The following is a 14,345-nucleotide window of genomic DNA, read 5'->3' on the forward strand; positions in this document are numbered from 1 at the left end:
TAGCTATACATTATTTTTTCCTTCAGTTTTATCAAAAACTTCTTTGTGTAAATAAATACAAATTAGTAGCTCCCATTGCTGTATGTCAAGAAACATTCATATATATACATATATTCATTCACACAAATCTGAGTTTCTGATTGAGATTTTGATTAAATTGTCTGTCTCAAAAATCATCTGATTTGAACAGGTGAAGTGCCAATAGAGGAACTTTTCAAAAAATATGAGGATGCTTTTGGTAGCGATTGTGAAATATCTGGGCTTGAAGACATGTCTGAAGATGATGATGGTATTTGCTATTTTATTCCTTTTTTTTTACTCTCTCAGGGTTGTTTGGTTCAAACCAATGCTGGTTTTAACCAAATGGTTTTTTTTTTATAAAAACCAAATAAAAGTGGCCTAAATATAATTTTTTTTTCCTTAAAAAATATTATATTGGTTCATTGTTAGTCAAAAAATTTCATTTTTATCATATTTTCTATTCTTGAAGTACATTCTGATGGTTTATCTTTAAATGGTATGTGTTTTTCCCCTTCAAAAAGTCTCATAAAAGTGGCCCGAATATACACAAGTGAAAAATTAGAACACAGACAAACGAAACAGAACAAACTGAAAGAGTAAATGAAACAGTGAAGTCTTTCTCAAGGAGAAAGCCCACATTGTCCCAAAAGCAAATACTTTTCTGATGATAAGACAAAGATATTCATTATTGTACTATCCATTTCCCCTGACATTTTTTGCGAAACAAGCTATGGAAGTCAAAAACATGAGAAAAAGGCAAAATTGAGATATACAAAAAAAAAAAAAAAAAAAAAAAAAAAAAAAATCGCTAGAAAAACCATGAAAAATATCAGTTACACAAAATTCACGAGCACTTCCTAATAATATGTGTTCCATTAAAGGTTACTATAATAGGAAATTTATCTTTTAAATGGAAATGTCACAAGAGTGAAACAGATCATTGACTAGCGTTTCAAAAAACGTGGGTCAAGTTTGAACCCCATGAAGGAAGTATACCCAGAATATATACAGTCAAACATTGTTAGTACGTCATCTATGTAACAATTCACTCCCTTTACTGAGTGACTTTTTGGAAATCCAAATTGTTCCCTATGGGGTTCTAATGTTATTAAACTCCTGAGAGGTGTGGTTTTTGGGCAGCTTTTACTGGAAAAGCAAGTGTCATAGCAGAAAATCAGTTTTTTGTCTTTGTTTTTTAGAGGAAAAAAATGTTCAGTTTATCAGGCGAATTCAATATTTTTGGCTGCTTTTTGACGTTTGAAGCAAATCTTTGCTGGATGATTGTCGAGCATCTGTAACCCTGATGTTAACACAGAAAAAAAAAAAAAATCACGAAGTGTGTAGTTTTCTAGTATTCATTCACTAGAATACTGTCCACTCTCATCATACTGTCAGAATGTTCTTGAAAAATTAAAAAAAAGAAAAAAGTTTGTTAACCATTAAAAACAAAACAGCTATAGTGGTTGAATACGAAAAATCAGCAATGACAAAAGTTGTATTCACAAACATCATGGTTTGTACGGTTCTTGAAACTTTGAAAAGTCCTTGAAAGAAATTTCTTTTAAGAATTCTGAGAGAGTCCTTGAAAAAAAAAAAAACCCAGTGTTTTCCGAAATAGTTTGCGCCCCCTTTTTTTTTAATCCGTCAGTGACGTCCTTAAAAAAGTGCAAAGCACAGGGAAAAAGTCTTAGCAGCCAATAATCCTGGATAATTGGATTTAAAGCACGTTTTTTACCCATTATTCTTAAGCCAGGTTTACTTGGGAGCAGGTTGTCTGTGCCGCGTGCAAAGTGAATCGCCCAATGTGACACACCACACAATCATCAATAATAAGATAACTTTGACTGTTTTCCTAGAGAGCACAACACCAATGTTTTAAGTCGGGCTTGATTGGCCGACTGCTTCTGGAGAATTCTAATGTGTTGTGCGCCACGTGTTTTACCGATCTTCTCTTCATTTTTGTTGTTTTCTTTTACTTCCCTTCATCGAGCTCAATGCTTCCCTTCAAACTGGAGTATGCAGACGACAGAGTAGCTGATGCGCCATGGTAGGAAAACACAAACGTGTAGTGTGATTATGCAACTCGTTTCTGTCGACACGAAATGGTCCAGTTCAGTTCATACGGCACCAAAAACCTATGTTTTGCCCTTTGTATTCTCTGTGCTTGGCCCAACACAATATGTAAATTGCCTGCGGTGTGCACTCACCCAATGCTTCCTAGATACTACTATGCTATCTAGAAGGTATTGACTTACCCTCACGTGAGTTCAGCTTTATATTGTAGGCTAGTTTTTTCTGCATGTATGTCGGATTGTTTTCTTTCTCCCTGAGATTGCTGGTTGTTATTTGTCGGCGGTTTTATTTACTTATTTTTTATGATCGTGAATAATGCTTTTTTTCCTTGCAACTTTTATGGAATAAAAGCTACAGTTCAAAATGAACTTTCGATCGTTGTTTTTCTCTTCAACTAAGTTGGCACGCTTTGGCTCCCAACAACCCACTTCTAGAAAAGTCCGGTTTCATGGTAGCATGTATCCTGTGATCGTATGTAGACGTTGGAAGTCATTAAATGTTTGTACTAGGTATTTTTTCTGGAGGACTTGAGAAAACAATATCTTAAAAAAAAAAAGTTTCATAATTTTTTCCGAAATTATTTCAGCCTTTCAGTCTGAAAGTGAGCGAAGGTACCCTCTGTTTAGTGTCAACAAAATATTGATTTTTTTAAAATTAAGGAGTGATGTGAAGTGCTTGTACAAGGTTCTTTAAAGAAAGAAAAAAAAATGAGTGGCAAGTGTATGCACGTTTAATAACTTGTGCCTGAAAAATCCCTGCTATCAAGATTGGTTGCTGAGTGTGCCAGATAAAAATGCCGCCAAATACAAGCTGTGCTTCAAAATGATCAATATCGCTTCAATGGGTGAATCGGCGCTGAAATCCATTGAGCTTATATTACTGGAGGGAGTATGACGCCGGACCATAACTAGGATTTTTGTATTGTCTTGCTGCCCCCATCAATTCGGATTTCGATAATTTTATAACGGCGTTCACCTAAAAATTGCCACCCGCAACAGTTGCCCCCCGCCCTCTAGTTTCTGCACTGGTATGACGTCAGAGGTTTATACTGGTCTAACGAGAAAGGCTCTTTCTCATTAGCCCTGTCTACATTATTCCTTGGAAAATCACATGACACGTTAAATGTCGGCGCGATCTCCGTAATTTCTTTTATGGCATCCATAGTTGTTTAAAGCAATAAATGAAAGAAATAATTTCACTATCAATGATATGATTCCAAAATTAATAAAGCAATAATTCTAGAATAAATGAAAGATTATTCCAGAATTAATGAAAGATAATTTCAGAATTAATAAAACTATTCGGCATTAATGAAAGAAAAAATTTCAGCATTAGCGAAATAAACAAATCCAGAATTGATGAAAATTATTATTCCAGAAGTAATGAAAGAAATAATTGTAGAGTTAATAAAGCAGGTAATTCCAGAATTGATGAAAAAAATGAAGAAATTGACAGGCACGAACTGTGTTATTCAATGTGTCATTTTTTTTTTCCTTGCTGCCGTCACTGCAGCTCCATGCTCCCTCCAGTAATAAAAGCTTAATGCTGAAATCCTGTGTGAAAAGTGAAAAAGCATTGCAATTTGGTGAAAAGATGGCTTCGTCTTTGAATTTATTACTCAAGAAACTTCCTGCCATGAATGATTCCATCAAGCCTGAAAGTGACACTTGAAAACAAAATAAACGTTTCATTGAAAAATATGTGAAGTTGTGAATCCAGAAATTATATGGACACTACAATGTATAAAAACCATCATTCATACAAATCAATATAAACAATCTGGGAGGAGGGGGGGGGCTGTAGATAATATGCACTGGCCTATAAATCAATCTGAGAAATGTATTGCATGCAAATGTATTGAAATGAAGATGCATAAGTATGCAATGAATTCACTGTATGATATACATACATTACGGATGATGTGAAATAAAGTATGTAGAAATGCAATCTTTGAAAGTTTGTCAAAATGAAATATGAACTTATTATTCATGTGAAAAACATGTGTTTGTAAAAAGAGTCCTTGAATTTTTAAGTTTTACCTTGAAAAGTGCTTGAATAGTCCTTGAATTTTTTTTCGTTGGAAGAGTACGAACCATGAAGATGACGGGAATACACAGTACGAGTTTGAACAGTAGCATGGCATCTAAGGAATTGATTCTTTCGGCAGCGCATGATGGGGTTACAAAGCGCAAGTGATTTCGAGATTCAACCTTGAAATATATGGAATCATGCCTACTTGAATGGTTCAAGCAAGCTAAGGCGAACAATGTTTCAGTTTCAGAAAATTTGCTTAATGAAAAATAATTGGAAATTGCTTGTGAACTCATTGTTGAAAATTTTCATGCCAGCAATGGATGAGTAGAGCGTTTAAAGGAAAGATGCACTATCCTTCAAAACGGTGAGCCTGCGTCTGCTGATATGTCTGCCATAGATAAATGGAAAGAGACTCTTCTCAAAAATGTTCTAGACAATCGTGATCCACATCATGTGTTTAATTTAGATGAAACTGGTTTGTTTTCCCACTTGTTGCCCAACAAGATGTTGACATTTCAAACCGAAAAGTGCTCAGGTCTTAGGACAAGCAAAGATAGGATAGCAGTTCTGCTTGATGCAAACATGACTGGAAACAAAAATCTGAAACCTGTTATGAGGGTTGTAAAAAAACCTGGGTTTTTATTTCAAAAAATCCCAGTCCGGGCGAGTGTTTTGCGCAAAATGGAAAAAATTGAATTCTACAACCTCATAATATCTAATTTAAACATGCATGTGCATCCTTTATGTGTACATCTTACATTATGTCTAAATATACATTTTTGGTGCGCGTTAAACTAAAGGAGCAGTGATAATTAAAAAATGATCTGGTTAAGAGGAGGAGATAGCAGTCATTCTGAGGATTCATTACTCTGGAGGTGTTTTCCACTTGTCCGAATTAACCATTTTTGGGAACTTAAAACTGCAGAATAACTTGAATTATCATTAAATACAAATGTCAATAACATTATTGTATATTAATATCGCCGCTGTGGTGGTCGAGTAGTCATAGTGAGGGACTTGCATCGCGAGGATCTGGATTCAAACCCCACCGGCGCCACAGTGGTGGTCGGCTGAAGTTGGTTTTCTGTGGTTCCCAACTTCAAAGCGCGAATGCGAGCCGATCTCCCCGTTAAAAAGTCTCGCCACAGAGAGTGACAGGCCTACAACGTTACAAATATTAAATCATTACACTTATTCACAATTCGAAGTATAGATGGCAGCACTGAAATATCACACAACATCAGCTACACACTCATACTGTTAGGTGCATTTACTTTGTTCCAGACTCTGCCACGAAACTGGGCTGGAAGAGATCTCTGCAACGGGATAAGTCCGGTGGCAGAAGCCCTGGTGTTCACTCATTGATTGTATATTAATATCACTTTATACAAGACAATGTCATGTATAGCAACAGATCTACAGAATACCTTCATTGACATAGGTCAATTTTCGAGGTCAGACTTATTATGGGCATCTTGATTTCAACCATTGTAATACACACGCATGATCATGCGTAACACTCGTTGGTGTCGGAAGGTATGAAACAGCGGTTGCAGAATAAACAAAAAAATTTGTTAATAGGGGGTATGGTCCCCTCTTACAGATATACAGGTCTCTCAGCGTGATTTCTTATTTGAAAAAGGCAGTTTATCATTTCCTGTGGCAATTGGTCCCACTCGTTCAGCAACGCTGTTTTCATTCCCTGGATGGTTCCCGGAGGTGGCTTGCGAGTTGCAATTGCCCTCCCCAGAGCGTCCCAGACATGCTCTGTAGGGTTAAGGTCTGGAGATCTGGCTGGCCAATCCACCCGGCGAATATCCTCACTCTCTAGAAAATCATCAAGCAGAAGAGCTCTATGTGGCCTCGCATTATCGTCCATTAAAATGAACTCAGGGCCAACTGCACCCCTGAAGAGGTGAACATAGGGCTCCAAGACCTCATCCCTATACCTCACACCAGTCACAGTGCCTCTTTCAAAGACATGGAGAGATGTGCGGCCATCCAACATGATGCCTGCCCAGACCTTAAACCTCCTCCGCCATAATGGTCAGTTTCGTAGACATTGGAGGGTAGGTAGCGGGTCCCTGGTTCTTTCCACATGAACGTACGGCGAGAATCTGTGCTTAGGCTGAACCGGGACTCATCAGTGAAAAGAACGGTCGCCCATTGATCCATACTCCAATCTCTATGCTCTCTGCATTATAATAAACAGATTCTCCTGTCCGTAGAAGTGAGTGGGACGGAAACAGCAGGTCTTCTTGCAAACAACCTTGTCTCATGAAGTCTTTTGGAAACAGTCACCCTTGATACACGGGTTCCTGTGGCGACATACAAGTCACAAGAGAGCTGAGAAGCTGTAGCACTCCTGTTACTCCTCACTATAATCAACAAATGGCGATCTTCTGTTGTCGTCGTGGCTCTTTGACGACCTTGCCCAGGCTTTCTCTCGATGGATCCGGTATCCTGGAACTGTTTCCTGGAAACAGTTAACTTATGGAAATTCCATGGAATTTAACCAAATTAATTGATTGCTACAAAATAACACCAAGAAATTCGCCGAGATGTGCTTGCAAACGAAATGCGTCTTAACTTACACTCGCTTATAAAGCCTGTTTCTCCACTGGCTCCGCCTACACACACTTGTACGCTTACGTATTTTGCGTACAAGATTTGTGTTTTTGTTTAGAAGCAGTGGTTTTGCATTCAGTTCAGTTCTTTTCATGAAATTCGATAAAATATGCAAATTCTCTTAATTTATTTCACCAGTGTATTTGAATGTCTTGCTTGGTTTTTATATATGATATGTTTAATTCTTATTAATTTTTATATCTTATCAGGTCTGAAATCACTGGAAGAAATGGTAATGGAAGTGAAGTCTGAAACATCAGTGGAACAACATGAGGAAAAGTCTGATAGGGTCAGCTTATTCATACAAGAAATATCTTTAACAGTACTGAAACATTATTCAGTGCCCTTTTTTATATTTGTGTGATTCATATTTATTTCTAAGTTTTCAATCTTTCTTCACAGTTCAAAAACTCAGACAAAAGCCCATCTAGAGAAATCACAGACATTGCTGCAACCGCTGAAAGTTTCCAGCCTAAAGGCAATACACTGTCTACAACAAAGGTGAAACTTAGTGCATATTTCTATTTAGCTTAGTGCAGTGTTTCTTAACCTTTTTTTACCCGTGTCCCCCTTTGAACCATATTTTTTCTCCTGGCTCCCAGTCTTCGACCCTCATCTAGAAGCAGGATCCTTTATACGTATTGAATCAATTTTTTTCAGTGAATTCATTCTGAACGAAAATTTTGCAAATAAGATTGGCCTCCAGACCACTGGCCTAGAATTTATTGAGCTCTCCGCTAGGCCGAGTTCTATTCAGGGCCGTCTAAACATCATTAGCCCCTTAAGCAAAGTGATGCTATGGTAGTCCCATACTTAGCTGGAAATAAACAGCCTACATATTTCCTGCTTATTGTTAAAACTTATTGTACTATACAAAATATGACATGAGACCCCAGGCCATGACACCTCACAAGAGAGGGGCTGATAGAGCTGTAGCCCGGGGACTGATATGGTTTTCATCATTTTTGTTTTTCACATATAAATTTACATGGTTCGTACGGTCCTTGAAAACCTTGAAAAGTCCTTGAAAGAAATTTCTTTTAAGAATTCTGAGAGAGTCCTTGAAAAAAAAAAAACCCAGTGTTTTCCGAAATAGTTTGCGCCCCCTTTTTTTTTAATCCGTCAGTGACGTCCTTAAAAAAGTGCAAAGCACAGGGAAAAAGTCTTAGCAGCCAATAATCCTGGATAATTGGATTTAAAGGCCTTATTTTCAAGGCCTTGAAAGTCCTTGAAAATAAAGACATAAGAATATATAATTTTTATAATATTAAAAATATTTAAAATAAAAGACATAAATAAGAGTCCTTGAAAAAGAATTTTTTTTTAAGAATTCTGTGAGAGTCCTTGAAAAATTTGTATTGCATCCGAAATAGTTTTCGCCACTTTTTTTTTTTTTACTTCGTAAGTGACGTCCTTAAAACAGTGCAAAGCACAGGGAAAAAGCCTTAGCAGCCAATAACCCTGGATAATTGGATTTAAAGCACGCTTTCCCCCATTATTATTAACCAAGGTTTTCGTAGGAGCAGGTTTTTTGTGCCGCGTGCAAAGTGGATTTCTCAGCGTGACACGCCGTCCACTCACCAATAATAAGAAAACAAGTTCGACTGTTTTCCTAGAGAGCGCATTAAGCCTGACACTGCAGTGTTTTACGTAGGGCGTGATTGGCCGACTGTTTCTGGAGGAGTCAAATGCGGTGTGCGCCGCTCGTTTTACCGATCTTCTATACAAATACAAATACAACGCCACAACAGGCAAAATGGCCAACGAGGTGGCTGAGAAAACTCTTCATTTTTGTTCGCTTCCCTTCAAACTGGAGCATGCAGATGACAGAGTAGCTGATCGCAGGGCCGTGAACTGATGCGCCATGGTAGGAATACACAAACGCGTAGTGTGATTATGTAAAACGTTTCTGTCGAAGCGAAATGGTCCAGTTCGGTTCATGCGGCGCCAAAAACCTATGTTGGAATGTTTTTTCCCTTTTTATTCTCTGTGCACGTGGAACCGCTCGGCCCGACGCAATATGTAAGTTCGCTGGCGGCACGCTCTCACCCTCGCGGGAGCTCAGCTTTGTACTGTAGGCTGGTTTTTTTCCGCGTCTATGTCGGATTGTTTTTTTTCTCCCTGAGATTGCCGGTTGTTATTTGTTGTCCATTTTATTTATTTCTTTTATGATCGTAAATGATCTTGTTTTTTTTTCTTGCAACTTTTATGAACTTCCGATCATTGTTTTTTTTCTTCAGCTCAGTCGGCACGCTCTGGCCCCCAACAACCAATCAATACCTATTTCTAGAGTAGAAGTCCTTCTGCTCTAGAAGGTATTGCAACAACCCACTTCTAGGAAAACCCGGCTTTATGGTAGCATGTATCCTGTGATCGTATGTAGACGTATTTGGAGTCGTTGGAAGTCATTAAACTTTTGTACTAGGTATTTTTTCTGGGGGACTTGAGAAATCAATATCTTGACAAAAAAGTGTCATAATTTTTGCCGAAATAATTTCAGCCTTTTGGTCCGTAAGTGAGTGAAGCTACCTCTGATCACTGTCAACCATAGGCGGAGATTGACTTGGAAGTCTGGGGGGTGGGGACACGAGGATGTCAATTCATATATGCATATATACATTAGATCAGTCAACTTCGCATCCCCCCCCCCCCGTATCTCTGCCTCTGATCACTGTCAACCATAGGCGGAGATTGACTTGGAAGTCTGGGGGGTGGGGACACGAGGATGTCAATTCATATATGCATATATACATTAGATCAGTCAACTTCGCATCCCCCCCCCCCCCCCCCCCCGTATCTCTGCCCATGCTGTCTAAGGTTGTATAAGGTTCTTTAAAGAAAGAAAACAAAAAATGAGTAACGAGTGTGTGTACTTTTAATTACTTGTGTGGCTGAAAAATCCCTTCTATCAAGATTGGTTGCTGAGTGTGCCAGACAAAAATGTCGCCAAATGCAAGCTGTACTTCAATGGGTGAATCGGCGCTGAAATCCATTGAGCTTATATTACTGGAGGGAGTATGACGCAGGGCTATAACTAAGGATTTTTGTATTGTCTTGCCGCCCCCACCAATTTGGAATTCAATAATTTTATAACGGTGTTCACCTAAAAATTGCCCCCCCCCCCCCCGCATTCTAGTACCGGTGCTAGTATGACGTCAGTGGTCTACATCATTACTTGGAAGATCACGTGATGCGTTGAATGTCGGCGCATCTCCATTATTTTCTAATGGCATCCATAGTTGTTTAATGGAGTTTAAAACAATAAATGAAAAAAATAATTTCAGTATTGATGATATGATTCCAAAATTGATGAAAGAGAGAGTTCCAGAATTAATGAAAGAAAAAATTTAATCTTTTTCTATCTTTAGAAGAGTTCTTTTTTTTAGTCTTTAAAAGGAAATTAATTGCAATATTTAGAGGCTAAACTACTTTTCAATGAGGAAATTGACAGGCACGAACTGTGTTATTCAATGTGTCATATGTTTTGTATGATATATATGTGTATGTGACCTCCTTTATTCATTACAGATGATGTGAAATAAAGTGGGTAGAAATGTAATCTCTGAGAAAGTTTTAATCAAAATTAAATATGCGCCTATTCATGTGAAATATATGCTTTTGTAAAAAAAAAGTCCTTGAATTTTTTTTCTTTGGAAGAGTACGAACTATGATTTAATAGAGACGAGGGTCCTGTGAAAAACCCCATCCTAGCGAACCTGCTGCAAAATGTAGGCGGTGATGCCCGGGTGGGTCCATGCCCTAAGACGGCCCTGGTTTTATGGGTGGTTTTGTGTTTGATTCTGTAATGTATAGTCACTAATATAAAAGCTTTATTTCTTCACACCTTCATTTTTCTTCTCATCCCCCGAAGTCACCTGTCATGGCCCCTTTCTCCATTTTCTTCTGTGGCCTCCTTGAAGTATCCCAGTACCGGTTGAGAACCACTGGCCTAGTGCATATTTCTATTTTATTTCATAGTTGATTTCTGGTCATCTAAATCTGCCATGGAAATCAAACGATTTAAATTGAGGATGAAATCGATTATAAATTTTTTCTGATTTATTATTGATTTCAATATGCGATTCAGGATTTTATATTCGAATTAAGATTTAATATAGGATTATATGCTTGATTTCCGATTGTATATGTAGATTTTGTGATCTTGCAACTAATTTTATACTTAGATTGTGATCTTGCAACTGATTTTATACTTAGATAGTGATCTTGCAACTGATTTTATACTTAGATTGTGATCTTGCAACTGATTTTATACTTAGATTATGATTTTATAGTTGTGATTGTAATGTATATTTTGTAATGTATGCTTTTTATGAATAAATTGCCAGAGGTATCCAGTCCGTGAGTCAAATGAGCCAAAATTTCCATATGGCGATGTGGCCTGGGTGTCTTTCAATTTGACGGGCATCTAAATCTAATGTTTGATATATTTCAATCAACATGTGTTGTAAAGGTTTATTGAAAGAGAAAAAAAAATACAAATACTTATTAGTTTGAAGTAGTAAGTCATTTAGTTACTCTTCATTTTAGGTGTGCACAAAAGTTCCTTTTCTGTTGAAGCACCAGCTTCGGGAGTATCAACATATAGGACTGGACTGGTTGAATGCAATGTTCGAGAAAAAGCTGAATGGAATTTTGGCTGATGAGATGGGGCTTGGGAAGACAATACAAACTATTGCTTTACTTGCCAATCTTGCATGTGAGAAAGGTAAATAAGAGCAGTTTGCTAATTTATTTTTCTGAGTATAGAAATATCTTTTTTTTTTCTTTTAATGTTTTATTGAAGGCATTAGAATAAAAGTGTTCTATTTTTGTTAATATTTTCCAGTCACAGAAAATTCTTCATCAAATTCTTCTGTGTTGGGTGCATTATCTTGGAGAAATTGCCTGAGTTGAATCCACACAATTATGATCAGCTGTAGTTTTTTTTCAACAGCTTTCCCAATTCAGGGTAAAACCATGAGTTGAATTGGAAATCATGATGAAAAGCTTTCAGACCTGCCAACTCTCCAGATTTTGCATCCTTCCTCCTGCTCTCGGAATTTATTAAAATTTCTCCAGATTTTCACAGAAAATTAGATTTTACATGAGCTTTGACATAGTCATGATGTCAATGACTGCCGTCGTTGTTAGGGAAAACACCCATAGAGAATAGCTGTGATCATTCCCATTGAGCAGCCATAAAAAAGTCTTTGTGGCAGCATTTAAGCAACTGGCAAAAGACGAGGCTTTGATTGCTGATAAACGCTGTGTAAACATTTATCAGGGGAATGACTTTGGTTGGCGAAAAATAATTGTTTTATACCTGTAACTAGTTTTTTCGTCAGCAGCTTTGTATTTTGAAGTTTTTTTAATTGTTTTTTTTCTGATTAAATATGTCTTAAGGAAGAAAATATAAAACTAAGCTAAATATAAAGCTTTTAAGAGTTCATATACCCAAGATTATCAATCACTGATAGCATCCACGAAAAGAAACTTATGTTTTATGAACAGTATATGTAAATGTGATTTCTATATTCTGCATGGGAAGACTGATGTGGAATTATATTCTGCTGGGGGGGGGGGGGCAATGGAACTTTTTAATTTTTTTCCATTGAGTCTATATGTGCCCAGGAGGGGGGGGGGGTACCCCCTTTTGGGAGAATCTCCAGATTTCTGGATTCCAAAAGTTGCCATGGCTGTGCTTTATTTTATAAGTAAATTAAAGATTACCAAATTAGCACTCACTATTGAGTGAATTTGATATAAGAAAACAGCATGGGGATTCAGTTTACCTTTTCGCCTATTTGTCAACAATTTTTTGTCTGTTTGTTAAATTGTTTAAGAGCCAGTAGGTACCCTGCCTACAAATTTTGAAAATAGTGTCCAGTTGAATAACAGTCTGTATTACATTTTTTTGCAAAATCAGTTTTTTACTGAATAACATTCCTTATAGCTTCCGTTACACATTCTTAAAGTCAGTTCTTGCAGAAACCAACATGCCGTTGCTATGTCATTTTAAACAGCTGCTACAGTGTTCTGTAATTGGAACGGGAAAAAAAGTAGTCTGTCATTGCTTCTGTCATTTTGAAAAGGATCCATTTCAGGAGGGAAAAAAATTATTTTCTGCTATAACTTTTTTGTCACATCTCTTCAAGTCTAAAAGGGTTATGTACATCTATATATATAAAATTGATTTTCTGTGTGTCTGTGTGTGTGTATGTTCTCTATACAAATCTACAATTTTAGATCGATCATCGCCAAATTTTGCATATATACCAAATGTGACCCGACTTGAACGATAGGCTACTTTAAAATTTCGTCAGCCCAGGGCAAATGCCCCAAATGGGCAAAAAACTGTCCGGCAACAATGGTTTTTGGGCCTCAACAATCACTTTCCGAACGTTCACTTTGGTTACCGTGGTTCCCAACAATGCATTTCAGACGTGTATATGTCTTTACAATGGTTTGTCACTTCTTTAATGCTGCCAATTATGTATAATAGTTTATGCCTTTATAATGGTTTGCCACATTTTCAATATACTCTCGGTAATGAGGCTTTTTGAATAGACGTTATAATCAGCATCGCTTTGAGGGTCAAGAAAAGGGTGATCCTCATAGAAATCAGTATTAAAATTGCCGATTTAACTGCATAAATACGGAAATTTAGTGGGGGGGGGGGGGGTCCCTGCCACATCAATAATTTTAAAAATTAAATTGAATTCTCGATTTTTGAAATATGGAATTCACTTGGAGATACGAAGCCCAGAAAATTAAAAATATGAATAATTTGCCGGATCTACTTTTGAGTTTGATATCCATGTAATAACATTGATTTCAACTTTTTATTTATATCTTCTCAAGCATGAAAATTAAGTTCTCCGTATTGTCTTTTGATATTTATTTGCATAAATTCATATAGTTAGTTAATAAATAATAAGGGGGCCATAAATTAGTTATGGGCCCTGTAAAGTGCATCGAAAAAATTCCACAGCTTTAATTAAGCATTTTTGGAAGCTCAAACAGGCAGAAATAGATAACTTGAAGTTCAGGGGGAGGGAATCGAAATACCTAACACCCATAAAAAAAAGGGGGGGGGGGACTATTCATTTCTACGTTTCTTTAAATGTAGATTTATTTCTTTCATGAGTCGCGCAGGACGTCGCCATATTGGTTAACTTAGACACGGTTTGCATATCCCTCAAAGAAAGAGGGAGATATCGCATGATCCAAAAAGCCTCATTGAAGGAAACCCGGGCAGCGCCGGGTATTGTAGCTAGTATTTAATAAATGTGCTGTAAATTATGTTAGGCTGGCCTACCCAAAATTATGTTATTCAGTGTTGTGTTCGTTATAAATGTTTGTTCATATCAGCGATTTTGCTTACAGGTAATTGGGGCCCACATCTTATTGTAGTACCTACCAGCGTGATGCTGAATTGGGAGATGGAGTTTAAGAAGTGGTGTCCTGGTTTTAAAATTTTAACATATTATGGTTCGCCAAAAGAAAGGAAGCAGAAAAGAATGGTGAATATTGCTTTCATTTCAAAATTTTATTGTTACGCTTTGATGATTTGCCATTTAAAAAAAAAA

At 37.1% G+C, this 14,345-nt stretch overlaps 1 protein-coding gene across 4 annotated transcripts in view; it reads left to right on the forward strand.

Annotated features, from left to right (window-relative positions):
• The window catches only part of LOC149078535 (chromatin remodeling protein domino-like), a 152,094-nt gene that overhangs the window by 48,870 nt on the left and 88,879 nt on the right, over positions 1 to 14,345 (forward strand). For all 4 annotated transcript variants that reach the window (XM_089240641.1, XM_089240643.1, XM_089240644.1 and 1 more), the window contains exons 10-14: positions 191 to 289; positions 6,966 to 7,045; positions 7,159 to 7,257; positions 11,305 to 11,482; positions 14,143 to 14,279. In XM_089240641.1, coding sequence (XP_089096767.1) covers positions 191 to 289; positions 6,966 to 7,045; positions 7,159 to 7,257; positions 11,305 to 11,482; positions 14,143 to 14,279 — 593 coding nt within the window. The remainder of the gene's footprint in view (positions 1 to 190; positions 290 to 6,965; positions 7,046 to 7,158; positions 7,258 to 11,304; positions 11,483 to 14,142; positions 14,280 to 14,345) is intronic.

This window comes from Pholcus phalangioides, unplaced genomic scaffold, assembly GCF_987345545.1.
Source record: "Pholcus phalangioides strain wild (caught in Gottingen) unplaced genomic scaffold, Ppha-v1.0 ptg000013l_1, whole genome shotgun sequence".
Lineage (NCBI taxonomy): Eukaryota > Metazoa > Arthropoda > Arachnida > Araneae > Pholcidae > Pholcus > Pholcus phalangioides.